Source organism: Carassius auratus, unplaced genomic scaffold, assembly GCF_003368295.1.
Source record: "Carassius auratus strain Wakin unplaced genomic scaffold, ASM336829v1 scaf_tig00020493, whole genome shotgun sequence".
Taxonomy (NCBI): Eukaryota; Metazoa; Chordata; class Actinopteri; order Cypriniformes; family Cyprinidae; genus Carassius; species Carassius auratus.
Genome location: NW_020525031.1, coordinates 704089 through 730106, shown reverse-complemented (window position 1 = coordinate 730106; position 26018 = coordinate 704089). Strand labels below are relative to the sequence as shown.

The following is a 26018-nucleotide window of genomic DNA, read 5'->3' as shown; positions in this document are numbered from 1 at the left end:
GAATCTCTTATGACATATGAAAGCACTCATTAATTATTGACTTCTTATTGTTTAATCCTTTACTTCCCTATTATCTCATTATCTTTAACATGTAAAAGTGGTTTAAAGAACTTTTAAATAATAAGGCAATTATAAAATAATATAATAATAAAAATATAATGTTAATACATTACATTATAAACAAAGGACAATTGATCCATTGTTAAATTACTACATGGTTATATATTTATATATGCATCCTCCTTATATAAATGAAGGGGGATGTACAAGGCGTTCCTCCTTTCTTTATGTGAGTGAAGGAACACGTGCCTGTCCACGACATTCTGAGAGCAGATCTGCGCAGTGGTTTAGTTCTTCCTGTTCTCTTTTGCTGTGCTGTATTTACCTCAGATTACAGAACACGGAAGCAACAGTTCCTTCAAACCATTTGCCTGTACTAAAAAGACTTCTGGCAGGTACCGTGGGCCAAGCAGGGGCCCCAGGCGTGGAGTCCCAGGATCTAAGAGGCCATTTCATCGAGGAGAGATGAGCAAAGGAAAAGCCAAGGGGCAGGAGAACATGCACAGTTCTCTTCTCAGCAGCCAGGAGAATGAACGCCTGGTAGAGCTGCTGGGAAGGAGATGCATGGTGAGTGAAGTCACTTTGATTAGAAGGCCAATCATAGATGGGGCATTCTGTCCCAGAGAGGATGTTTTGTGGATATACAGTAAATCAAGCTGCTATAAAAGAGAAACTCCTGAAAGGAGAGACATGGTGCAGAGGTCACAGATGAGATTGGAGCTATTTTTGTTGATGTCGGTTAAACCCAAGCTCAAAATAAGACTCAGCTTTTCAAGTCTGTCTGTGTGCAAAATATACGTTGATGAGACTGTATACACAACACTGAAATCTGTGACAGTATATGCTATACAAGCCGACGTATTTAAAAGAATGTTCCACCTAGGAAAATTTACATTATAAAAATAATATTTTTTTCAGAATATCCATTTTACAACATTGTCAGCAGTGTCACCTGTCAGCAGTGACAGATGTATGTAACGACAAAGTTTTACAGGAGAGCAAAAGGAAATGCTGTTTTGAGGCCACTTCCTGTTGTTGTAGATGATGCTGATGTCTTTGCTTTACCTTTCATTGTAATACCTCACTGATTATTCCACTTTTCTAAATGCACTTTCATATCAGTTGATTGTGTTTGTGTGTGCAGACCATGGCCACGACAGTTGTTCAGTTGTACATGGCTCTTCCTAACAGTCCGACCCAATGGAGTCTCCAACATACAGGAGTTGTGTGTTTCATTAAGGACAATCCTAAACGTTCATATTACATCCGACTCTATGACATAAAGGTCAGAACTTCAGTTTCTAATCTGCAGTGTAAAAAACCTTTAACAAACCTGCTGTTAACTTCATCAGAATTGTTATGCAGAATGTTTACGCTTCTAGCATCTTTGAAGATAGGGATGTTTTCTGAGATTATAAAAGCCCAGGATGATAAATGGCTATATACTGACTCTTGTTAGCATGACCAAACTTGACCTGTGGCAAAGCAAGCTGAAATTAAATAAAGATACACTTCTGCTTTGAGTTCTGAGTCACAGCCGCTCAACTCAACTTAGTTCATTAAGTCCCACTCTGGTAGCACCATTTAGACTTTGATAACATTTGTGCGTTTTTATTTGATTTATTTTCAGGAAGGGAAAATGGTTTGGGAGCAGGAGCTGTATAATCAGATGACATATTCCTGTCCAATGAGGTTCTTTCACAGTTTTGCAGCTGATGTGGGTACAGGCCCTTTAGAAATCTCAATTCAAGCCCAACCTCAACGCTGTCCGACAAGTCTAAATCACTGCTTGAATTAAGCTACAATGTCTACTTTAAGTTTTTACTTTACATTAAATTTGTCAGATTGTGTCAAGTTTTCACTGTAAAATCTATATTTGAATGCACTTGTGTCTCAGGACTGTCAAGTAGGTTTGAACTTTGCCAGTGAGACAGAAGCTGATTTTTTCAGAAACGTAATTGTGGAGAAGATTAACCAGAGATCCAACCGCCAGGGTCAGTTACTGTCATTCTTATTTCATATGACATTTGCTAGAATCATTAACCATAAACACTCATATTTCATCAGTATCTTTTTGTGCCTTTTTATATATGCATATTTAGAAAAAAGACAGCATGCTCCGTCTCAAGGTATGTGTCCACAAGTTTAAACATACACTTAATCCTAATTGTTAAATTAGCATTTTAAAGCTGGTTTTTATTTTGATTAATAGAAAACCTGCCACTACAACAAACCTCTCCAAAAAATGGTGAGTCACTTTAAAAACACTTCATGCAGAAATATAAATGCTGCCATCATTGGCTTACCTGCATGTTGTTCCAAACCTGTATGACTTTCTTTCTTCTGTGGAAATCAAAAGAAGATCTTTTGAAAAATGTCCCATTGTTTTTTTTTTTTCATGTTATGAAATGAATTTGTGTCCAATGTTGCTTAGATATTATTTGTTCTTAAAAATACTTTTTTGTGTGTTCAACAAAAAAAAAAAGTTTACTTATCCTGCTGTGATCGCATGTTCTAATGCATTGATAAATGCAATTGTTTAACCTATATATGTCTAATAACCAGGTCCAGTTTCACAGCCAAGTGTAATGCCCACAGTGGACATCCAGAACCCTGATATTGTGGCATCAAGGTACCGCTCCACCCCAGTGCCAGTCCCCGCACCAGCCTCACTTTCCATTGGCAAAAAGGACAAAAAGGGAAAGAAGAAAGGCCCTAAACTCACTAAGGCAGATATAGGAGCACCTAGTGGATTTAAGTAAGAGTATTTCACCTTAAGCTGGAGATTCACCTTGTGTTTTGTTGCATTTGTTTAATGTGATGCTGACTGTGCCTCTCATTCCTCTTCAGACATATCACTCATGTTGGGTGGGATCCAAACTCTGGTTTTGATGTAAGAAATGTCCTTTACCATTAAAAATGCATAAAGCAAATTTAGTCACATAAACTGACACTCAATGCTTATTCTAATTGCAAGTTAAAAAGTATATATGAACACTGACTTTGGCCCCTCTAGACCAACAATCTTGACCCTGACCTGAAGAAACTGTTCAACAGTGCTGGTATCAGTGATGCCCAGCTGGCAGACAAAGAAACATCTAAGATCATCTATGACTTCATCGAGCAATCTGGAGGCCTGGACGCAGTAAAAGAGGAAATGAGGAAACAGGGTCAGCTCATAAAAAATTTAAATCTAATACATTCTAGGTGTTTCTCAATGACAAGGAAGGATCCTTGGAAGCCAGTATTTCGAGGATGCTACGTCATAGACATCCGTCGAAGGACTGTTCCAATGTCGAGGATCCTCGGAATTTCAACCAAGGACTGAGTCCTTTGTTCGAAGAATATCCCATACACAGGAAAGGATGCATATGTGCATCCTTCGCACTCTTCGCGCTCTCAAATCACCCACAATCCTATGCGCGCAGCTTTGCTATCTAACGTTAATTCAAAAATTCAAAAATGTCGAAGGTTAACGTAGTCGGAGCGTTAACGGTTTTTATTTAAGTTACCAAACATTTGTTATAACTATAGAATTGGTTAAAAGCATTTCTTTTATAAATAACTAGTTAAGTTGTCCAAAGTAATTGAATGACACCATTCACAGCGTTATTCAAACGGACCTTTTCACTGACGTAATGACGCAATTATGTGCACTTGCTAGCCTGTTCTATTTACGTGTTCTCCGTATGCTAAAGAGGAGTCTCACCTAGCCTCTGAAGGAAGTGACTTGGAAGAATCAGTCCTGCCAAGGAAGTATCCTTGACATTGAGAAACGCCTCCTGTGTGGAATATTTGAATGTTTGATTTGGATAATTTCTCCTTGTTAAGATTTTTAATGTCAGCATGATAGTGAATTCTGATCTATTTTCTAAACGCATCTTATTGATCTTCTTGTAAACTATTAATCCAAGCATGTTTTATTTATTTATTTGAAATTTTGATCAAAATTTTTTTTTTAATCAAAATCTCATAACGACCTTCCTAATGAAAAGGACAGATTTCTCTGCTGACATATGCAGGGCTTCTCCAATCATTTAGTTTGCATAAACCCTGCCCATTTCTCATAATCAACTGGAAATTCACATTCAGATCCATTAAATCAACAACCAAGTAATAGAACCAAATCCCAGTACTATTTTTTTTTCAGTTGACTTCAATGTCGTTTGTTGCCCTCACAGATCCTCGTTCTGCTCCTGCACCTCCTCCACCTCGTGGCGGGCTTCCCCCAGTCCCAGGTCCACCTGGACGTCCTGCACCACCTTCACGCAGCCCTGGACCCCCGCATCGTGGTCCACCACCACCTGCACCACCTGGAGGCCGTCCTGGGCCTCCACCCCCTATGCCTTCTTCACTTCCGCCACCACCACCCCCCTGCCAAGGTCACAGGCCACTTCCTCCACCTATGGGTGGAGGTGCACCGCCTCCACCTCCGCCCCCACCTCCTCCTCCACCACCACCTTCTTCAACAGGCAACGTCCCTAGTAGCCCTGCCACCTCAGCACCACCTCCTTCTCCTTCCTCTGGTGGTGGAGGACGAGGAACCTTACTGGAGGAAATTCGGCGTGGACGTGTGCTAAAGAATGTATGTGAGACACAATCGCAACGCATTCCAAAGCAACGCAACACAATTGTATCTATAAGGACCATGCACACTAATGATAATGTTATAATAATTATTCTAATTCTATGAATAGGGAAGTCCACATCACAGCTATAATGATAGCAAAACAGAGAAACAATACCATTGGAATCACTTTCATAAATATTTTTTTAATTACCATGCAAAGGCCTATATTTAGTTATAGTAGTAGTTATATTTATCATTTTATTATTATACATATATTATACAGTATATCTATATCTATATCATTATTGGTGTGAATGGGCTTTTTACTGTGCTTTGATGGGTATAACCCCTTATGATGTGCTGTTTATGTCAGGTGTCTGACTCCCCGGACCCAAATCCTCCAGGTCAAGAGGAATCCTCAGGGGGAATTGTGGGAGCTCTGATGATGGTGATGCAGAAAAGGAGTAAAGTCATCCATTCCTCAGGTAACCCATTTAATAAATCTATTACTTTCAAAACCACGGGCCACTCAAAACATGGCTTAACTTGATCTTTCCTAGGTTATTGTGTTCCAAATTTCACATTCGTAAATTGCGTCTTAATGTTCTTATTTGCATATTGGTTATGTTTAATTGATAGGACAAACAGCAGGTAATAGAGCTGTAAATAGCTACTGCTCTCGTTCTTGGGCATCAGACTTACATTTTTTCAGTGTAGCTATACCAGTTTGTCATGGCCCATCCAATATTGAAACGGTCTCGTCTTCATTTAAATTGACTAGTTTTCTGTCACTTTTTGACATGTTATTTTCTCAGATGGCGTGCGTGCGGCTCGTCAACGTTTCTGCGTCTGCGCAAAGCTAATGAATACTTAATGAAGCAAGCGCTGTTTAAAGCTGAAAGAAAGTTACGGACGGCAGCTCTGATTACCGCTCCCCTAAGAAACAACCAATCAGAGCTGCCGTCCAAACCGTGTTTTTAGCCTGTCCTGAATCACTAGGGTACACCTATAATAAGTGTTTATATTCGGACTATTATAAATTGCTTCAGGGGTGCTTCAGGCGGAGTAACCCAATACCTTTGTGATTCTTCATAGACATAAACAGAGAGAAGTAGTTCCGGCTACGATGTCCTTCCGCAAGACGCAAGCAGTTCTGTTTTTTAACCGCTAGAGCGTCAAAAGATACCGACTGCAGCTTTAATTCTGTTTGGTTGGTTGTTTCTACGCACACGAAAAGAAACTCTCAAAATATGACGTGAAACAAACCATCAATACACAGAAACGAGTGCATTAAAGTTATGCGCGGTATCAAAAAGGGTTTCAGCTGTATTAGCGGATTTTAATTTGTGTACATTTAGTGTTATTTTTATTTTTTTGCTTTCTTCAGGAGATGAAGACGATGATGGGGGTGATGAAGATGAAGAAGATGAATGGGATGAGTAATGCTTCTCTCTGCTCTTGGTTCACACATTTATGCCATCCAATTCAGCAAAATGAGGTGATTAAGCCAATGCTCAATGTTAATCATTTTAGCAATAAGCATGACATTTTTTAGGTTATTCCATACTAAAGTTGGACTGAATGATCTGAAATCTGCTGTAAATCCAATAAAGCAATTAAAACCCAACTTTGATAATGATTAGGTTTCAAGCCTGTTTTGCAGTGTCTCAGCCTTGTTTCAAAGACTGGTCTGTTTTCATCTCCAGCTTTCACTTCACAGTAGCTCAGCGCGAGTTCATTCAGGAAGACGGAACTGTAGTTGAGCCAAACCAAACCAAACATAGGACTGCCAAGCCTAACCACAGGTTTATGTTGGATATTTCCTTCTGTGTGCACATGCTTTTGACTCATCAATGGTCTAATTCCAAATCTGACTTCTTTACAAACCCAGTAATGTTTTTTTTTTCTTGTCAAGTTCTATGTAGTTTTCTGAAGCTGGACAATGTTCTGTGCATCTGTTGACTGCACACAACATTCCCCTGCAGGACAAATGTGGAACTGTCAAAAAGGTTTAAAAAGAGTATTAAAATAATCTATTAAAATGTACTGATGATGACACTTCTGATATAGATAGATATGTCAAGTTTTCAGATAGCTAAAACAATAAATACATAAGTAGATAAAAACAAAAACAGCAGTTTATTGTTATTGCTTAAAAAAAACACCTATTAGAACTCCCAAACCCCAGAATACCATGATAATAAAATAATATTTATCACAAACAATCACATTAACATGAACCTACACAAACATCTGTAAATACAAAGAGGAAATATTTAAGAAGCAACCATATTTAGGAAGTTTCTGTTTAGTTCAACAACCAACACCAAAGGAAAGAGACAACAGGACAAAGAAAGTCTATGTGGCATTAAAAGTTCTTCAGAGAAGCTGTGTTGGATGTCATTCTGCATAATAACATCTCTGTGGAGAGGAATGAAATGTGGTTTGGACTCTAGAATCTGTTCTCCACCCTTCACGACCAGATGACATGTCTTGGGTTAAAACCACAAAGCATTTCAAAGCGAGTCTTTATACATTTTCCACCAACATCTAATGAAGAGAAACACTCATCCTTTAAAAAAAACAAAACAAATGACAATAGTGGGCTAGACAAAGTAAATGTTCTCAGAAGAAAATGATACAACACCTTTCCCTTGCTTTTGTCCTTTAGTCTGGTGTCAAGTGATATTCCATAGAAAGTGCTTGAAGAGGTAGACATTTCTGGCTTAAAACACACTGTGAATATGAAATATTTCAGGCCAAATAATAAAAAGAGCAGATTTTTTGCCCATATTTTTTCTTTAGAATCCCAAGTTTAATTTAAATGTCATAAGATGAAAATATTTTTGTCTATGGGTTAACAGATTTAAATTTATCCAAAAACATCTCCCTCTCAGCATCTCTCCATGTACCCTGGTCCTGTTCATATACAATACAAACAATTACATTTTTCATCAGAACCAGCCCTGTCCCACCACCAAAGAGCACAACTCGCATGAATATGTACACTCTCACAATAAATATGTTGTATGGTGTGGATGAGAGAGAGAGAGAGAGAGAGAGAGAGACAGACAGAGGGTCACGTGACAGATGAGAAAAGAGACCAGTGACTAGTCGAAAACATACATTTTCTATGTACATGTGTCATTGTCACGCAACACAAAGCACAGATACTGTGTTTATACACAAGCAAAAAACATGACCACATATCACCACTGACAAACCGTGGAATACAAAATGTTTTGATTTGATGGATTGAAAGTGAGAATATTTTTACTGGTCCGACTATCATCAGAGTCCAGAGTCAAAGATAGAAGAGACCAGACTGAAAACTATATCTATATATTCAGCCGTTCAAATCAGGGAAGATCCATTTGCTAATATTCGTTGCCATTTGTTTTACAAGAAAAAACCAGAAGATAACTGACTTGTACTTTGGTTACAATCAAAATTGCAATGTGAAGTACGTATCAGGGCTTTTCACATTACGGTTAATGCGATGTCTGGTTTCACTGATCACAAGGGAGAGATTCTGATGCATAATTCCTACAAACATTTTTTTTATTTTTGCAAATCCCATGTCATTTTGGTCCACAGTCTTGTCTGAATAAAACATTGAAATTTCCAGGGCAATGATCCAATCATGTTACAAAGAGCTGTTTGTTCCGCAACAAAAAGGAGACAAAATATATCATATTTTTAGTATCAGATAAATATTTTGTTTGGCAAATATTTGAAATGGAAATTGTTTCTTAAATGTATTTTTTAATCTAATGCCTAATAATTTTATTGCAATTATTTTAAATTCACAATCTATCTGAAGTTTTATCTGAAGCAACATGTTTAAACATGGAAATGATACTGAAATATCATTTTTGGTAGAAGTTGCTTTTCAGTTCTAGGTTTTCAAATTTCTGTCATGGATCAAAACTAAAATTAAAGCTCAAATTTATGGAGGACTCGAAGTGACACTTAAAAATAAAATGATAGAAATATAATGATATAAAAAAAGTTATCAATGCATTAAATTTTTTTTTATTTCATTTTAATGTTTCAATTATTATATTACTGTATATACATTTTAATTTTAAGTGCCACTCCTAGCTGTCCAAACAAATGTACCTGTTCTTCAAAGGACTTTAACTGCAGAAAAAAAAGACGAAACCTTCGGTGGTCAAAATTATTGTAAGATATATTGTGTTTTAGGCTAATTGCAGCCTTGCAGATACATAAATCCAACCATCTTGAAAAGCTGCAGAACATTCCTTCCACTACTGTATTCCATGATCTGGGAGTTTAGAGATGTCTGACTGAAACTGCAATCTTTAAATTTAATCCAAAACATCTTTTGAAGCCTCTACAAATGTACATGTTGTCAAGTGATTCAGATAATATTTGCACTGCAGTCATTGATGTACTGAATATTAAAATGGAATAGCTTATGTTTTACATAAAACAGCAGTAGTTTTGCTGGTGTGGCTGGATGTTTTAAGGAACTATACTAATAGAAAACTGTGTGGTTTAAAGCTAACTATGGAAGTGAGCACATCATAGCCAGATTTAGATTAGTTAGGCACCACAAAATGAAAATAAATCTAGTTCAGACACAGTCTGACACATCGAATTAATCAATTGAATCAGTCTAAACTAATGAATCATTTTATTAAATGTACTGAGTTTGCCTAGAGGAAGAAAATAATGATTGGGCACACGGACGGGACGTGGTCAACAGGGTCCCAGGTGCTGTTCCACTCACTGCTCCTGTAGCTCCTCCTCTTCCTGTTCTCCAGTGTGCCTGCGGTTGTTTCGTTTGGCTTTGTGTGGCTGGCTTTGTATCTGCTGCCTGTAGGATTGGCAGTACTGGCTGATGAGACGCACCTCAGGCTGTGGGTGGAGCTGGAGAGCAGGTGGGTGGGTCTGAGGGGGAGGGGGCGGTGGAGGTCGGTGATGGGAATGGTGGCGGCGGTGCTCTGGTTCTATCGGGACATCTGATTCAGTCAGCGCCTCCACGATCTCCCGGTCCAGGATCCGTAGGGAGATGCGCGCCACGGTGTGTTTGAAGTTGTTCTCGGTTGCCAGGCAGTGATAAAGGCCGGCATCTGATTGGGTGAGAGATTTCAGCAGGATGCCATGACCGGTCTTCAAGACATCTTTGTCTCGACTGAGCTGAAAAGGAAAAGGAGTCATTTATGCCTTCTAAATTAATGATAAAAAATACAAAAGAATAATTTTTGAGCATGTTTCAACTGCTTTTGTCCAAACAATGAGAGTCAACAGGAGTTCAAAACAACATTGGACCGCACTGACTTTCATTATACTGACAAAAAAAATCCCGAGACATTTTTCAAAACATTGTCTGAAGAAAGAAAGCCATTCAAGTTCAAAATGACATGAGGGTGCACTGTAATAAAATAAAAAATGTAATGGTAAAAATTGTCATATTAAACATGTTAATGGCTTTACAGCAAGTTCCCAAATATTCACTATTAAATCTTACTGGACATTTAATGTAATTTCACAGTAAAATCCTGTTACATGTTTTTATCTTTTACCATGATGGTGTTTTGTATTTGTGTGCACACTGGTATTTACATCAGCGTGTGGAAAAGCTATGTGATGAGCTTTTATTCTACTTGTGAATTTCTCATTGGTTTTCCGTGTGTTATAAAGGTACAAACCAGACTTCAGTACATTGGTATATTAATATTATATTATTTTTTTTCTGTAAATTTAAGTTTAATCTGAGAAACCAAAAATGCTGCTGCCATATGTTTTACGAATCAATACTGGCGACCACAGCAGCCTTTTTTACTGTTAATTTCACAACTTTTTTATAACGTGAGTATCTTACTGCCTTTCGCTTGCCGTCCTTCTGGTAGAGCCATTTGACGGTGGCCTGCGGGGATCTTGGGTGGCACTCCAGGAACGTGCTGCTCCCCTCAACCCCAAACTGCACTGTCTCCCTCAGACGCTTCTCTACTGAGAGGGTCAGAGGAGGGCCACATTCAAGCTTCTGAGGATCTTCTGCATCATTATTCAGTGTCATATGAGAGGCTGTTTACAAACCTTTAGCGTTGAATCCTCTGCACTGCCGTAAAGGATCTCCATGTTTGATATCTTGCCTTCTGCTTCTCCTGATAAATTTATTCACAGATGATTTAATGGTTTAAAGCTTATAGATTATTTTAACTTTTAACTCAACTATTGCTGTTAATCACACCGTTTATTTTTCTTCCGCAGATCTGATGAAGACCAATACGCACTGTACATGGATTGACAATGTTATCAGCAATTAAAATGGGCAGTTTATGAAGTCTAGATATCTATTTGAACACAATTTGGACCATGGACCACCCATTGGGGTGAATGAATGTGGTCTGACCTCTTGGTAGCGGGGGTGAAAGCAGAGCAGTACTCTCCGTCCCAGGCACAGTAGGGGTCCCGGGCCAGGCAGCAGTCCGAACAGGCCTTGCCATAAACGGCACACCTGTGCAGGGACACCTGGGTAAGACCCATTTCTGAAGACACGTACAACTGTTGCTATAAACCGCAAAGGAGAAAGAGAAAACGTTTAGAAACAGCAGAGATTTTTCAGCGATCATTACTGATCTGTATCATTGGCATACCTCGAATATTAAACAAAATTGTGTTTTATGTAGGGTTATTTTCATATTAACTACAAAACTTACAAAACCTAAACCATTACAAAAAAGCATTTACATATCTATATAAATTAAAAGACATATTAAGAACTAGTAAAAGCGACAAAAAATTACTCAAACTTAAACTAATGAAAACGAAAAGAAACAATATAACAAAATCTCATTCAAAATTAAAAAAACTTTATTAATTCAGCATATCAATGACACTACAACTATATTTACCCTTTTAGTAGAAATCTTTAGAGTTTTGACGGCAGCTGGAGTCTGGAAAAATTAAACGGATAAATTTCACGTACAATTTCATAACATTTAAAATCATGCATTAGAGTATTTTAGGGTAATTCCTACCAGACAGCAATATTCTGTAATTTTTGTACCTTAAAAACCTCAACCTCTTCCAAAACGATCTCTTCTGTTGTGCTGATGTCTTTCGGTAAGACAATCACCTTCTGGACTGTTCCACGATCTAAAGTTCAATGGGTACAGTAGATCAGATTTGCCCATGTTTGAAATGTTTTACAAATTAGGTGGCTCATGTTGCAATGATGCACCTTCTCGTGCAACTTTAGGAAGATCTCATCCTGCATGTAACTCAACAGAGAGTATCTGACATGATCAGAAATGTCTAACCTGTCCCCAGAAAGAGCACTTCATATCTTCCATCCACAGCATCCACTAAGTCCACAGCAATAGTTGTGAAACGGTAATCAACGCCAGTCCTGACCACCAGAGGGCGTTTGTGTATCGGATATATAGGTTGATACATCAGCGGATGGGCACGGACGAAGTTTACAGCCTCGTCAGAGAAGGATTTAGTTGTGTGGAGATCAGGGGTGAAAGTTCCTCCAGGACACTAAGCAATAAAATTGAGCAGAAAGATCAAAACATAATGAAATATCAACAAGGACAATAAAAAGATACAGTACAATACTGGATTTCATAAGCAATACTCACAGTCCCCGGGCGAGGGTAAGGGATTTTGCCAGTATAAGGTGTCCACTGGTAGTTGTGACCATGTTTGTGAGAAAAGGGTCCATTGAAGACATTTCTGATGTCTGCCATTGAATACACACACACGGCAGAGCCTTTAAACACAGAGCTGGAAAAGAAAAGAGAGAAACAGCATAGGTGTCATAACTCATTAAACAAAAGACCATCAGTATAAACACTGATCTGAAGGAAAAGTGATGTTACACTCAATGCAGAGGCTTTTTGGGTTCAACTATGCCTTTTAATCTATATTTAAATTATGTTCAAAATATTTCAGGATGATTGGGATCGTTTTTTTTACATTCTGTTTCAGAAAAAAGTCTCTTATGACCATTTATGTGATAAAAAACAACAACAACAACAACAACAACAGTAAAACAGTAATATTTTTTAAGCAGCCATTACTCCAGTCTTCAGTGTCACAGTTCAGATTTTCTTCATAAATCATTCTAATATGCTGATTTGGCGCTAAAGAACTATTTATTATTATTATTATTATTATTATTATTATTCATTTTGTACAGGATTCTTTGATGAATAGTAAGTTCAAAAGAACAGCATTTTTTTTACATTATAAATTACTTCACTGTCACTTTTGCTTAATTAAATGTTTCCCTGCTAAGTAAAAGTATTAATATTTTTCCCCCAAAAAATCTTACTGACCCCAAACATTTTAGGTTGTAAATGTTCACATGAGATTATCTCACCCAGCAGTGGAGAACACAGCATACACGATGGGGCTCCGTTCATCATGGGTCCTCTGGATGAAAACATCCCCTACAAAACAAACAGACATCAGACATTAGAGACAGACTGAGAGCTGATTGAGAACATGTTACGATCATGGACAGGAGAAATACATATGCCATACTCAGTTCATCAAAGTAAGTCTCAACCCCATCTGCACCAATCACGGAACAGACCAGTCGTGCTTTGAGGAACGTCGTCCACTTATTCACCAATGACCTTTGACCTCCATCGTCATTCTAAAGGGAAAGCACACAAACAGAAAAAAAAAAAGATTTGACCTTAAACACACCTTGGGTTCATCTAATTTGCATGAGAAAACTCATCATAATTAAGACTTAAAGAGTCAAGTCTTGTGTCTAACTTCTGGATTTTCTCACCAGACAGACTCGGCCAACTCTCGCGAGGACGCTCGGAGCGCTCCCCCCTGAGGCATCTAAACTCTTCTCCCGAAAGAAGAAGTAAAGCTTATCATCATTCTTCTCAGCACTGTCTGGAATCTTCTGGATTTTTATAAACACAGGCTCTGATGGAGAGATGAAGGGATTTGTAAAGAGATAAAAGGGATCATATTTGTCACTGGTCCATCTTTTCATTTGAACCGCTCCACTCCTCTGCTCGTATCATACCATTCAGCCATCGGGAGTCATACTGCTCTGTTCTGACTGCGGGACGGTCTCCCAAGGTCCTGAAGATGGCTGGATCTGTACCCATGAAGTCCACATGTACCCCAGCATACAGGTTCCCATCTGAAGAGGGTAGAGATAGTAATGTGGAGAGAGAGAGACAGAGAGAGAGAGAGACAAATCATGATGGATGAAGACTGGCTATATTTATACCACTGGCCCATTTATACAGCTAGAAGTGCTTAACAGAATGGTTCCCACACTTCTGACCAAGGAATTTCCATGACTCCAGTCGATCAAGGTTAGATCACTGCTTAAGTATTTTCAAAAATAACTTCAGAAATATTTCTGAAGCAAAATTCCATTTCTAAGTTACCAAAACCTTTGAATTTATAGATATAAACAATCACAAGTTTTGCTCTAGGAGGCGAGTAAAATATACTACTGTTCAAAGGTTAGGGGTCTGTATGATTATTTCTTTGAAATAAATAAATATTGTATTTAGCAATGATACATATAATTGATTAAAAACAGACATTTATGTTCAAATTAATGTTGTTCTGTGGGACTTTCTATTAATTAAAGATTCCGGGAAGAAGAAAAAAACACAGTTTCAACAAAAACATTAAGCAGCACAAATGTTTTAAAAATTGATAAATAAAAAATGTTTCTTGAGCAGCAAATTAGAAATTACTATGATTTACGAAGAATCATGTGTCACTGAAGACTGCAGTAATGTCTTTAAAATCTCAGTTGTGCTTTTTAAAGCTTAACTTCATGCTTTTGTAATGAGAGAAACAAAAGGGCAGGAGGGAGAGATCTCACTGATCAGAGCTGCTGCGTTCTCCTGGCGGGGATCGTAAGGAGACTTTCCTTTTCCAGAGTCCACATAACCTGGAACCAGCCGGAAAAGGTATTCCTACACACAATCACACACAAACTTAGACATTAAGAAAGTGAATGGACTGCAGAGCTAATGTTTTATATGTGTGTAAAATCTTGAAAAAGTTCAAATTTGAATAAAAATTTTCAAAATCTTTTAAACATCCATCAAACATAAAAAATAAAAAATAAAAATAGAATTCTGTTGATCAAGATTAACCCTGCTGTCCTGTACCTCAGCTCTCCAGCCTCTGTTGATGAAGGTGCAGATGGGTTTATAAGCTCCTGTGCCGCAGGTGTACAGGTGAGTTCTGTTCCACGGCTCGATCAGACGCACAAAGTTAGCACACTCTCCCTGAGAACAGAAGTAAAACAAGAGATTTTAGCAGTGAATCTATTTCTTTGTTAAAATGATTCATCAAAATAGACTGTAAAAGTGTACCTGTCCACCTTTGCCAGTTAATTTACACTCCCCTTTCCTTTGTGCTGTTGCTGGCCAGTGAATCTGAAAACACACAAGACTTAATTAAAATACCGTTCTACAACATAATCAGTAAAAAGTAGCAAGCATACCACTGAACTACCATACAACTGAAATGGTTCAATTTCAGCTAATGAACACTTAAACATACACAACTTTTTTTATTGATTTCATACAATAAGAGAAAATGCAGAATAAAATAATTCCATAACATCTTACAATAAGGGGCTCTTTATTGACATTTTGCATGTCTAGAGAGACCAGATATTCACGGCTGCCCAGGTAAAGCCGGCCTTGGTCTTGGTCCATATGCAGGATTCGGTAGTCACTGGTGTTGAAGGAGAAACTGAATGGCCGTATGGTTTTCGTCTCTAGTAACTCTGAAGCATGGAGAGAAAATATCAGGCAGTTAACATCAACTAAATCTTTTCCAAAAGTATCATAGGTAAATCATGTATGGGTGCTTTAACTGGGAAATTATCCCTCCACGTTTCTGGGTTTCACAGAAGTGGAAGTTGTCACAGTTGGGTAAACGTCTATAGAAGTGAATGGGAGTCTACATCAAATATATTTTTTTGCACTCCCGTTTGCACAAATAGCAAAAGAAGAACCTTACTATAGTGTTTTTCATGACTTTCAAAAAGAGCAAAATATAGATAGAGATTAATAATGGCAGTAAGAATAGAGATATATATACTTGCTTATTTTTATTTTGTTTATCTCTTTTACATTTTTAAATAATATTTTATTTTATTTTTTCAACCCTGCTTTCTTTATCCGTCATATTTTTCACACAGCAGGTGCTGGTGGTTTCCATCTCTCTCTCTTTTTCTTTCTCTCTGAGGGAGGACACAAGGGAGAACAGAGCAGGTTTAGAGATGAGAGACTGCTTCAGCTGTCTGAGTACACTGTGCTCCAGTGTGCAGTGTCTGTTCCCCGTCTCGATCACATTCAGCCACTAATTTCCCCAAAGACACATCACCAATTAAACCCGTCCATTTACACCAAATATCTAGTTTTTCTGTCTATGTTCAGCTTTAAATGACAAAAACATAATTAAATACAATCAGACAATAATAGTGCAGAGGTAGGGCCAGGGAATGAGGAGAAGCTAGTTGACTTTCTACATAAATCTGAGGTTATGAGGACGTGATGACATCGTTGCCCTCTGAGACTACGAGAGCAAGTGTGTGATTTTAGCGGAGCGGAACGGTGCAACTGACGCCGAGCGAATCTATAAATTACTCCATGTTAGCGTCATACCACAAACCACTTTGATCTCAGAGGTATTACTGTGCTCTCGTCCAAACGCCTGTGCAGCGTTACACATTGGATAAACAGAAATAGAACGGGCTGGCGAGAGGAAGGTCAGAGCGAAGTACACTGAAAAGGTTTTAGATAATGTATTAAATAAAGACATGATCAAAAAACTCTTGTATACATGTTTAAAAGGAAACAATGGTCAGACTGAAGGTCCAACCTAAATAACATTTAGTCATTCAGACACTAAATGTGAACACGCGTATATGAGATCATATGTGAACAGGTGAAATGCCACATATGCTCTCAATGTGTGTGCCTGCACATATGTGTTAGGTGTGCTCCTCAGGGCTATAACTAGTTGGCCAAGTGTACTAGTGTGTGTTTGTGTGTGTGTGTGTGTGCGGTTCTGGCAGCTGTGTGGGTGATCCTCCAGTCATGTACAGAATCTCCCTGGACCGATCCACAGGGGCAGGCTGGGATTCCAGACCGCTCACTGCGTACTGGGGCCACGGATCTATTCTCAGCGTGCTCTCTCATCCCTGTCCAACAGGCTTCATCCACAAAATCCACTATCTTTTGGCAAGGGACGGCAGCTTTATTCAGTAAGGAGGCACCTGACAGCCTGTGGACGTCAGGTCAGACCTTGACCTTTACCACTGTACAAACAATCTGAAGCACTCACCCCTTAAAGAAGTGATGGGAAGTGATGTCATTTTGAGGGGTCGTTTGTGTGATGAAGTGCTGTCAAGGAACTGACGCAAAGTTGATTTTACTAAGAATTAATTAAGTTTTATAACAAAAGGTTAATTTACAACAATAATAAGTAACAATAATAAATATAAAATAAATGTATTATAATGTATTAGATATTTTTTAATGATAATGTATTAGATATGTATTGTTTGAGAATATATTAATATTTAATAGTTTATTATTAATTTATAAAACATTTCTATTATTAACATCACATTATTTTTATATTGTATTAATTTATATTTTATAATAAATGTCAATAACATTTATTGTAATTATTATTATTCTAAATGAGTTAGATTTTTGTTTATTATTTATTAAACATCAGTAATACAAATATCTAAATGGTAAAAATCTCCCCATAATACATTAGATGTGTATCTCTGAATGTCTATCAATTATTAGGTGACGCATATCTTTGTGTGTGTTTTTAGGGAGTTCTGCTTCTAATATTGTCTTTCCAGCTGGCTGGATCAGTTGTGACTTTTGCCAGTGTTTGCCACGAGTCAAAATCAAATGTAATCAAATCACAATGCCATAATTTAAGGAGGACAAAAGCAGTCAGATTTTCCACTCACAATGTCCCAATAGCAAACATTTCATGTTCGCCAAACTTAACTACAGTGATGATGCCAACAACAGACGGATTAGGTTTAAAGCAAGAAGGGGAGAAAAAAAACAGTTACAGTCTAGTTTTTATAACGCGTTTAATGGAAAAATATGACATTTTGTATATTTTTTCCAATGAATCATTTGAATATATAGTCTTTTACACATGGAAACACATCAGAACCATTATAATATCGCTGCTGAAGAGCATGAAGATGCTTAATTCAAAAAGGTTAAAATGTTAAATATCTCCTATAAGGTACAACAAATTACACAGATGCCATCACTGTGTGCTAAACTTGTCTTTTTGATCAACTATGGTTGAAATACTGAACAACACAAATCTGATTATCTTAAGACTTGTTTGAGAGGTTGCCTTTAATTTAATTTAGTGGGTCATTATAACTCATTAGTGTCCCAGAGAGCTAGAGAAGAAGTGCACTTGAGTCCAGAGTTCCAAAGACAGATTTGCGGAGAGACTCTGTGGTTGTGCCAATCTCCTGCCTAATTCACAAAAGATAAGCTGTGGAACATGCTGAACAATGAGTTGGGGAAAATGTCCCATTTATTAACAACCCCTCTGTTGTCTGTAAAAAAATAAAAATAAAAACATTATGCAATGCTGTGGGGAGGAAAAAGACGCCAGACCCCTCAATTAAAGTGCAGTGGAAAACTGGATTTGATCCCTTAAGAGACACACATCTCAAAACGTCTTGTGTATGTTATAGCTAAATTCTGATTATAATGTCCAACGGAGCTTCATGATTTCATCTAATACAGTAATCAGAGCCAATGCCTGGAGGCAGGTGGACAGCAGTTGCTGCCTCTGTGAACAAGGACATCTCATTAAAAAAATACATCTGGAAGAGACTGGCATATTAGGAGCTGCGTCAGCAGTTCAGTTCAGTCTGCACAGAAAATAGACACAGACTGTATAAAAAGTACAGCAAACTATCCACGTCTGTATATTTCTTTTGGACATCTCTAGTTTGAGCCTCGTCTAAACTCCTGCTGCGTCTGCGAGTCGGCCCTGACAGCTTCTTTCCAAAAGCTGCCGCTGCTCCACCTCACTGATTTCATAACCCTCTGGCCAAATACTTTTTTAGGAAATCTAAATATTTAGGTCATGACCTAAATGCACAAAGTTTCCATAAGAGAATATGTTTTCATTCATTGCATTTGCTTAAAATGACTTCAGGTGCACTTGTAGCAACCAAGCAAACGGAATGTTCCAGATTAAATAGAATTTGAAAGGATAGTTCACTGAAAAATTATAATTCTGTCATCATTTACTCACCCTCATGTCATTCCAAATCTGTATGACTATTTTGAAAAATACCTTTGTGCTTTTTTTTTTTTTTTTTTGAAAGTCAATGAGTTCAGTGTTGACATGCTGTCTAAAATATCTTCTTTTGTTTAAGAGTCATACGACATTGTTTGGACCTCATGTTGTTCCAAACCTGTATGAGTTTCTTTCACCTGTTCAACACAAAAGAAGATAACTTGAAGAATGTTTGTTCAACAGAAAAACTGAAACTCATACAGGTTTGGAACTATTTGAGAATGAGTAAATTACAATTTTCATTTTTGGGTGAAATCTCCCTTTAACAGACTCTAGTTTCTGGATCAACTGACTTTTATTTAAATCTTAACTGTTATGCTGCACCAAAAATATTTTAATCTGACATATAACAAGAGAGAGGGATCAGATCACATTATTGTTCACACGCATGTATCGTGAGCATGTAGGCCTGGCTGAACACTGACATACTCGGTCACGAACATATGCTATTTTTACAAACTACTCCCTATACTTTTTTCCTCTGTGAAGAACTATGAATGTTTGCCCCGCTATTGTGCCATTTTTACAGTTTGACTGTATAAAATTTTGGTTTGCTCAACCAAACTGCCACCCTGAGGTAATAGATTTTCCATTATATTTTTGTGGACAGTGTCTCCCACCTACAAGTTTTCAAACATTATTTAGCGTTTAATTTGGGGCTGCAAGCCAAAAAACTCTGCAGGTTGAATTCCAGACTACAGGGGAAAAAAAGGGTAAAGAGTATCATGAGAATCTTCACAGATCCAACTTTTAATAATGTTGTTAAATCAGTTCCTCTGTGGCACTCTGCTCTGGATTCTTTTTTATAAAGGCCAAGATCATAATTTGGACATGGGACGCAAGCATGGGGAAAAGACTGGCCTTTTATACAGGAAAGGACATAAGTTAAAGTGTCTCATTGGTGAGGAATTCCTCCGAGTTTTTCCAGGGAAGGAAATGTTGATTGTAGATGAAATGCAAAACTCTACATGACCTCATTATAAATGCATCTGCCAACAGACACTTTGCACAAAAAAACTTGGATGGTCATTTATGAGGGAGAAAACCCCATCTGTTTTCATTTCGAAGCCTTTTATCCAACAACAAAGATAAGTTTGAACAACACAGTTGTATCACTACAAATCTGATAGATGTGTTCAAGAAATACCCTCATTATTGCACAAGGCACCCATGCAAAACATCCAGTATAATCGGTCACTTATTTTTTATGTAAACTATATAATGTCTTCATATCTATTGCCATCAACAGAACAAAGCTTGACTAAAAGATCAACGCATCTCTAGGAGCTACAGTAACTTTAATTTATGCATTGAATTTGAAGCCAAATCGGCAAAATAAATCTGTAGAATGGATTTATTTGGAAAATATGTTAAATTTAGCATAGAGCCCTGCATATGCATAATCAACTATCAAAAATACAGATTAAACAAACACTCAAGTGTAACTGGATGTGGAGAACTTCATGAATGATTGGAGATTCAGGACTGTTTGAAGATTTCTGTGTATTTCATATAAGTGGATCTCATTCCCATAGACATTCAGGGGTCAAGCCACATGAAAAATAATCTTCCATTGCTCTATTTCTGATCTTCTACTTCATAATTCTGGTTTACAGAATTCATTTATCCACATACCCTTTCCAAAAACGTTTCCAACATTTATATGCGGGCATTGCTGTCAGTTTGTAAGTGACACTCTGGGAAAGTGGTCTAGCTCCAGAGAGAACTCGCAGAACTTGTGTTTCTTGTGTAACTTGTGTTTCTCTCTTAATGCACTTAAAGGGATAGTTCACCCAAAAATGAAAATTTGATGTTCATCTGCTTACCCCCAGGGCATCCAAGATGTAGGTGACTTTGTTTCTTCAGTAGAACACAAATTAAGATTTTTTAATGCAAACCTTATAGACTGTCAGTCTGTCAGTGATACAGTATAATAAATGTAAATGGGAATCACAGCTTTGAGAGTAAAAAAAAACTTCTTCTTGCTTTATGGCAGATCGTATGCCAACTATCTCTCAAATGGACCATTGCAACTCCTAACTTAGATTTTAGATAATGTTTCAATGGTCCATTTGAGAGATAGGTGGCGGTAATGTACTTACAAGTCTACAATCTGCTGTAAAGCAAGAAGAAGAAGAAGACGTGTCATGGGCCGGCTGCTGAGAAGGCGCTCCAGACAGTTTGGACATTGCAGTGAATCAGAGGTAAAAAAAAACAATATAAATACAGTTCAGTTTCTTGCACAGACAGATGGTTTTGTGTCTTTGCACATCAATGTATCGACACGAGTCGCAGGGTTTAATTTGGTTTTGTCTGTGTTTTGTTTTTGTTTTTTTACTCTCAGAGCCACGATTCCCATTCACTTCCATTATATGACTGACAGACTGCAACAGTTTCAGTTAAAAGTCTTAATTTGTGTTCTACTGAAGAAACAAAATCACCTACATCTTGGATGCCCTGGGGGTAAGCAGATAAACATCAAATTTTCATTTTTGGGTGAACTATCATCTTGGTCTTGAGATGCAATGGGAGTGGCAGTGTACACAAATATAAACAAACAATCATTTCAAGAGTGTAAAACAGAATTTTTCCATTTAGATACCCTGACTGGTAGTCCCAAAATCTTTAAGCCCAACCCGGACCAAAACTCAAACTTCAAACCTGATCCTAACAAAGCCAGTGGCTCTGCTGTGGGGTGGAGACGGATTCAGGCTGGATGACACTAACTGAAGCTCCTAACATTCCTGTTGTCTCTGTGGCATTTTAGAGCAGATTGCTGGCAGTGAGCCCTGTCATGCTTTGGGGGGCTTCCCTGTGATTTGGCCGAGGTAAACACAGCAACCACACAAGCTAATAATAAACCTCAAACGCTACAAGCCATTCCTGTTTCTCAGAACAGGGATCTATCCCACTGTCACCTACGCACATAATAACCCCAGTCAACCCGGGGTCATAATCACTCTCGCAAACATTTTGGAGCATCGGACATTCACGCTTACACACTCAGACACTCACACATACTATATTTCAAAGTCTAACATGAACCTCATATGCATGTGTGTATATTGTATTTTAAGCAAAATCATGAAAAACAGTACAAGAAAAAGATGTGAGCCGCTTTACAGTGACTGAAACCCTGCTACAAGAGTGTGTCCAGATGAAGGCCAATGGGGTGACCCTTTCAGCCATTGCAAGAGAAGCCGGTCATTCCAAATCTGGGATTTCTAGAAAATTGCAGCTTTACGATGACACTAATTAATTCAAGTTCATCAAAAGGCTGGTCATCCACATAAGACAAATGGACGAGAAAACAGAATAATGCAGAGACTCAATGGTGAATCGGTTCAACACTGCAGCTGGAATCTCTCACCACTGAACAGGGTATGGATCTGTCTCGGCATGTTAAAGAGAAGCTGGACTGAAAGTGACAAAGCCTCTCATCAGAAAAAAGAATGAAAAGTCTAGACCATTGCTGAGGAGGAGAGAGAAGAACTGAAGTTCACTTTTGTGATGAAAGCAATTTAAATTTATTTGGGTCCGTTGGGAAACATTATGTTCGGCGTCAAACTGGGAAAAGATTCAAGCCTGAGAGCCTAAAGAATTCAGTGAAAGATGGAGAAGGAAGTGTCATGGTTTGGAGGATGTTTTCTGCAGCAGTAGTTGGGCTAATTATACAGCTACATGGCAGGGTGAATATCAATCAGAAACTCTTTCAGCAACAAGCGGTACCTTTCCTGCAATGTCCTGTAAGAACACTGAAATGATGAAATGGCCGGCCCAGCGTCCTGATCTAAACCCAACTGAAAATCTCTGGAAAATCCTTGTCCACAAAGTGATGGCTAAGAAATGCTTTACAGTTAGAGACTGGAAGAAGAGTGGACCAAGATCACACAAGCGCGGTCTGAGAAACCAGTGATATCCTGTGGCCGCATATATGCTGAAGTCATTCAAAGCAAGGGCCTCTACATTCCTACTAATTTTTGACAGCTGTAAACCTTCAAAATTTAGTTCTTAATCTTCTTGCATGCCACAGTAGTTTCTGTTCTCTAATTTTGATCACTGTATTTGTCATAAAATAAACGTTTTTGTGGAAATGCCTCGGTTATTTTATCATACATCGAACAGTGGTATACCCACAGCTGATATTCCTTCAAATTTTGAGCGATGAAGATTAACAATATTTTTTTAATTGTTCTCTAATTTTGATATATACTGTGTGTGTGTGTGTGTGTGTGTGTATTATATAATGTGTTAAATAATTCAATTATGTTCATATATATTGCACAAACAGTGGTCAGTGTATATTAAACACCAAAAATTAAAAGTATAAATTCCTGTGTAAATTCCGAAACACTGTAAAATATGGAAAAAATACTTTTTTTTTTTTGTTTGTTTTTTACAAAGGAAACCCATAAAAAGTATGTTGCATAGAGAATTATCAAGATATGAATGCCACCAGGTTGTGAACTAACATATACATTGCGGAGGAGACTGTAAGTGTGTGTGTGAGTTAATGCATTTCTGTGTGTGTGTGAATACTTTCTGATGGATTACACAAAGTAATGGGGCTCCAGTGCAGAGGCACCTGCTGGGTCGTGTGTGACAGTTTCTGAGAACCGAAAGCGAATTCATGTCAGACTCTGACCTGTTGTGCTGCTGCGCTTCTGGCAGACGGATTGGCAAAATAGTATTATAAATGTGTCTGCATGCAGCTGTGCCTAGTATCTTTCATTATATAAAACAATATCTCTTCAACAACACCACAGTATCTTTTCAAGCCCATTCTTTGACCGCCGTTTGCGAGCTGAATGGGAAAAAATGCTAATGCTTTTGTGTTCGAGAGATTTGACTTTTAAACTTCAAACATCTGCCTCACTCTGCTTGCATCTCTTTGTGCCCCGCTGTGACACATCCCCCTGCAGAGGGGATGATGGGTAGTCCCCTCTCTAGGGCATTAATTGGGAGATGAGGCATGCTGGTGTCAGATTCAAAACATACACAGGAAGAAGACTGGAAGCGAGAAAGAGAGAGAGTGTGACATGAGGAACAGTAAGAAAAGAGAGGCATTAAAAAGCCACTGATGACAAAGTGCTCAGAAGCTCCACAAAGCATGATAACTACATCCCACAGACTTTCTAAAGAAACTCAAACAGTATTTTTGCTACATTAACAAAGCGTTTTCAAAATATTATTTTATTTATTTATTTTTTTTACAAAAAATAGGGAGTGGTAATAAATGAAAAATTACTCAATAAAATACATTAAAATTTTCTAAATAATTATAGAGTAGATTGTGATTACAAGATTTGGTCAATTACATATACCAATTACATATAGCAATTACAAAACAATTTCTACCTGATAAAATATTTTAGAACTTGACAAAAATATATATTCATTATAGAAATGTCCATGACTTTTTCATAATTTTATTTCCCTGACACTTCCAGGTACGGAAATGACACTTTTAAAATTCCCTCAAATATCCATCCAGGATAAAACCCACTGGCATTTGCTAAATGATTCACATTTCTTTTTAGGGGGAATTTATGTGATAATGAGATTTAATAATTATGATCACCTCAGTGGCTCATTTAATTACCAACAATGAAAAAATACATATTAATATTTTATATAAGCTTATTGTATTCATATTTTAAATAATACTTTATATAAGCCCAGTAATGTATTATTAACTCAGAAAAGAATACACATACAAATAAAAATGTGTGCGTGCATATTTTAAAAAACAAGGGGGGAAAAGTCATATTTCTCACCTTTATATGACAAGTGCACTCGGGGTGTTGTGCGGGCGTTGCCATGACAACCCCAGGCACATAAGCTCAGGATGAGGAGCAGGGTTTGCATCTTGATAATGACAGCAGTTTACCCACCGAGATCTGCAAGTGTGAGAGAGAAAGACACATTCAGTTCATGCATGATATATCAAGACACACTAGGAAGTTCATTCACTGACAGCATCTGTATACATGAACGGTTACAATTAGTTTTCATAAATGTGGCCCATAAAACAAGAGCGATTTCAACAATGCTCAGGTCTTGTTAGCATAGAAGCCCCCACCTCGAAAAAAAAAAATCCAGCCTTGAATTTAGGCTTGTTTACAGGTCACTGAAAATGTAAGAAAAGTCCCACCCTTTAGTAAAGAGGCCCAGAAGAGTAAAGAAAGCAAAGCACTAAAGGGTCCCGTTGCTTTTTAATATTTGACTACTGTTTCCACACAGGGCTGTAAGTTTCTCTGTCTTTTCTCAGAGCATTTACAGCCGTCCACCATGAGGACTATAAACACCTTCCCAAGGGCAGCCAGGCCAGTTAAATCACAACGTTGAGGTATTTAAACACAACAGCTCAATTTATCCATAGATACACAGCCTAGTTTTCTTTTGAGTTTTTTTATCTGAAAAAAAAGAAAAAGACAGATATCTGAAGCCAAATGGCCTTTTCCATGAAAACAGTGTTGGACTGTGTGGGAGAGGGCAGCAAGTCTTTCTGCAGTGGGGACGTGCGCCCAAAAGAGATTAGAAAACTATGCAGTCAGAGAGCAATAGTTTCTTAAGTACGTCTGCCAAATCCTTCCAGCTACGGCAAATCCATGTCACACTGTCTTGCTTTAAATCTTATACACTTAGTCCCGGCCGGTCGAGAATGGCAAACCTACTGTGAGCCTCCGTATCTGCAGAAAATCACCCTGTTCTGAGGTGGTAAACATGGCGGGCACGTATCTACGCAAGCTGTGCACACAGATTTACATGCTTAATGAGGGATAACCGGAACACGAGCGCAAACACTTGCTAGCATGTTTTATAATGAAAATGCTCAAAGATGTTGAACTCCGAACAATGCTGATGTATATGTACAATATCTCCATTACTTTAACTCAATTTAAAGTGGAGTTTACAGTGAGGCATAACATATGTGTTGTTTAAATTAATAGTCCAATGTTAAGTACAAGTTAAGCTAAATCAACAACAATGTTGTTTACCATATTTTTTCACCAATTTTGGGAAAATTCAA

At 37.9% G+C, this 26018-nt stretch overlaps 2 protein-coding genes across 6 annotated transcripts in view; one reads left to right on the top strand and one right to left on the bottom strand.

The window, feature by feature from the left end:
* The first annotated feature begins 330 nt into the window (after positions 1 to 330).
* LOC113076461 (wiskott-Aldrich syndrome protein-like) lies at positions 331 to 6630 on the top strand. 2 transcript variants are annotated; one of them, XR_003281183.1, is made up of 13 exons: positions 331 to 627; positions 1205 to 1345; positions 1691 to 1777; positions 1958 to 2054; positions 2163 to 2189; positions 2273 to 2308; positions 2626 to 2818; positions 2911 to 2953; positions 3077 to 3230; positions 4242 to 4645; positions 5004 to 5115; positions 6018 to 6128; positions 6337 to 6630. XR_003281183.1 is itself a non-coding variant. In XM_026249144.1 (12 exons), exons 1-12 carry the CDS (start codon positions 526 to 528, stop codon positions 6071 to 6073), a joined length of 1452 nt encoding a protein of 483 aa, XP_026104929.1. In that variant the 5' UTR covers positions 331 to 525; the 3' UTR covers positions 6074 to 6268. The 2 variants fall into 2 exon arrangements, 1 of the variants encoding a protein (XP_026104929.1); XM_026249144.1 differs by lacking the exon at positions 6337 to 6630 and having other exon boundaries at positions 6018 to 6268.
* A 120-nt stretch (positions 6631 to 6750) lies between these two features.
* The window catches only part of LOC113076459 (semaphorin-3F-like), a 33194-nt gene continuing 13926 nt past the window's right edge, over positions 6751 to 26018 (bottom strand). The window contains exons 2-19 of one of the 4 annotated variants that reach the window (XM_026249141.1): positions 24763 to 24885; positions 15238 to 15398; positions 14980 to 15042; positions 14773 to 14892; positions 14481 to 14574; positions 13659 to 13778; positions 13410 to 13555; positions 13154 to 13268; positions 12990 to 13059; positions 12247 to 12391; positions 11923 to 12145; positions 11670 to 11758; positions 11515 to 11556; positions 11013 to 11170; positions 10851 to 10892; positions 10697 to 10764; positions 10482 to 10606; positions 6751 to 9796 (exon numbers count right to left, since the gene is read on the bottom strand). In XM_026249141.1, the coding sequence (XP_026104926.1) occupies positions 9383 to 9796; positions 10482 to 10606; positions 10697 to 10764; positions 10851 to 10892; positions 11013 to 11170; positions 11515 to 11556; positions 11670 to 11758; positions 11923 to 12145; positions 12247 to 12391; positions 12990 to 13059; positions 13154 to 13268; positions 13410 to 13555; positions 13659 to 13778; positions 14481 to 14574; positions 14773 to 14892; positions 14980 to 15042; positions 15238 to 15398; positions 24763 to 24853 (2286 nt within the window). In that variant the 5' untranslated portion in view covers positions 24854 to 24885 and the 3' untranslated portion in view covers positions 6751 to 9382. Of the gene's footprint in view, positions 9797 to 10481; positions 10610 to 10696; positions 10765 to 10850; positions 10893 to 11012; positions 11171 to 11514; positions 11557 to 11669; positions 11759 to 11922; positions 12146 to 12246; positions 12392 to 12989; positions 13060 to 13153; positions 13269 to 13409; positions 13556 to 13658; positions 13779 to 14480; positions 14575 to 14772; positions 14893 to 14979; positions 15043 to 15237; positions 15399 to 24762; positions 24886 to 26018 lie in introns of all 4 variants that reach the window. The other 3 variants (XM_026249140.1, XM_026249143.1, XM_026249142.1) reach the window with 3 other exon arrangements.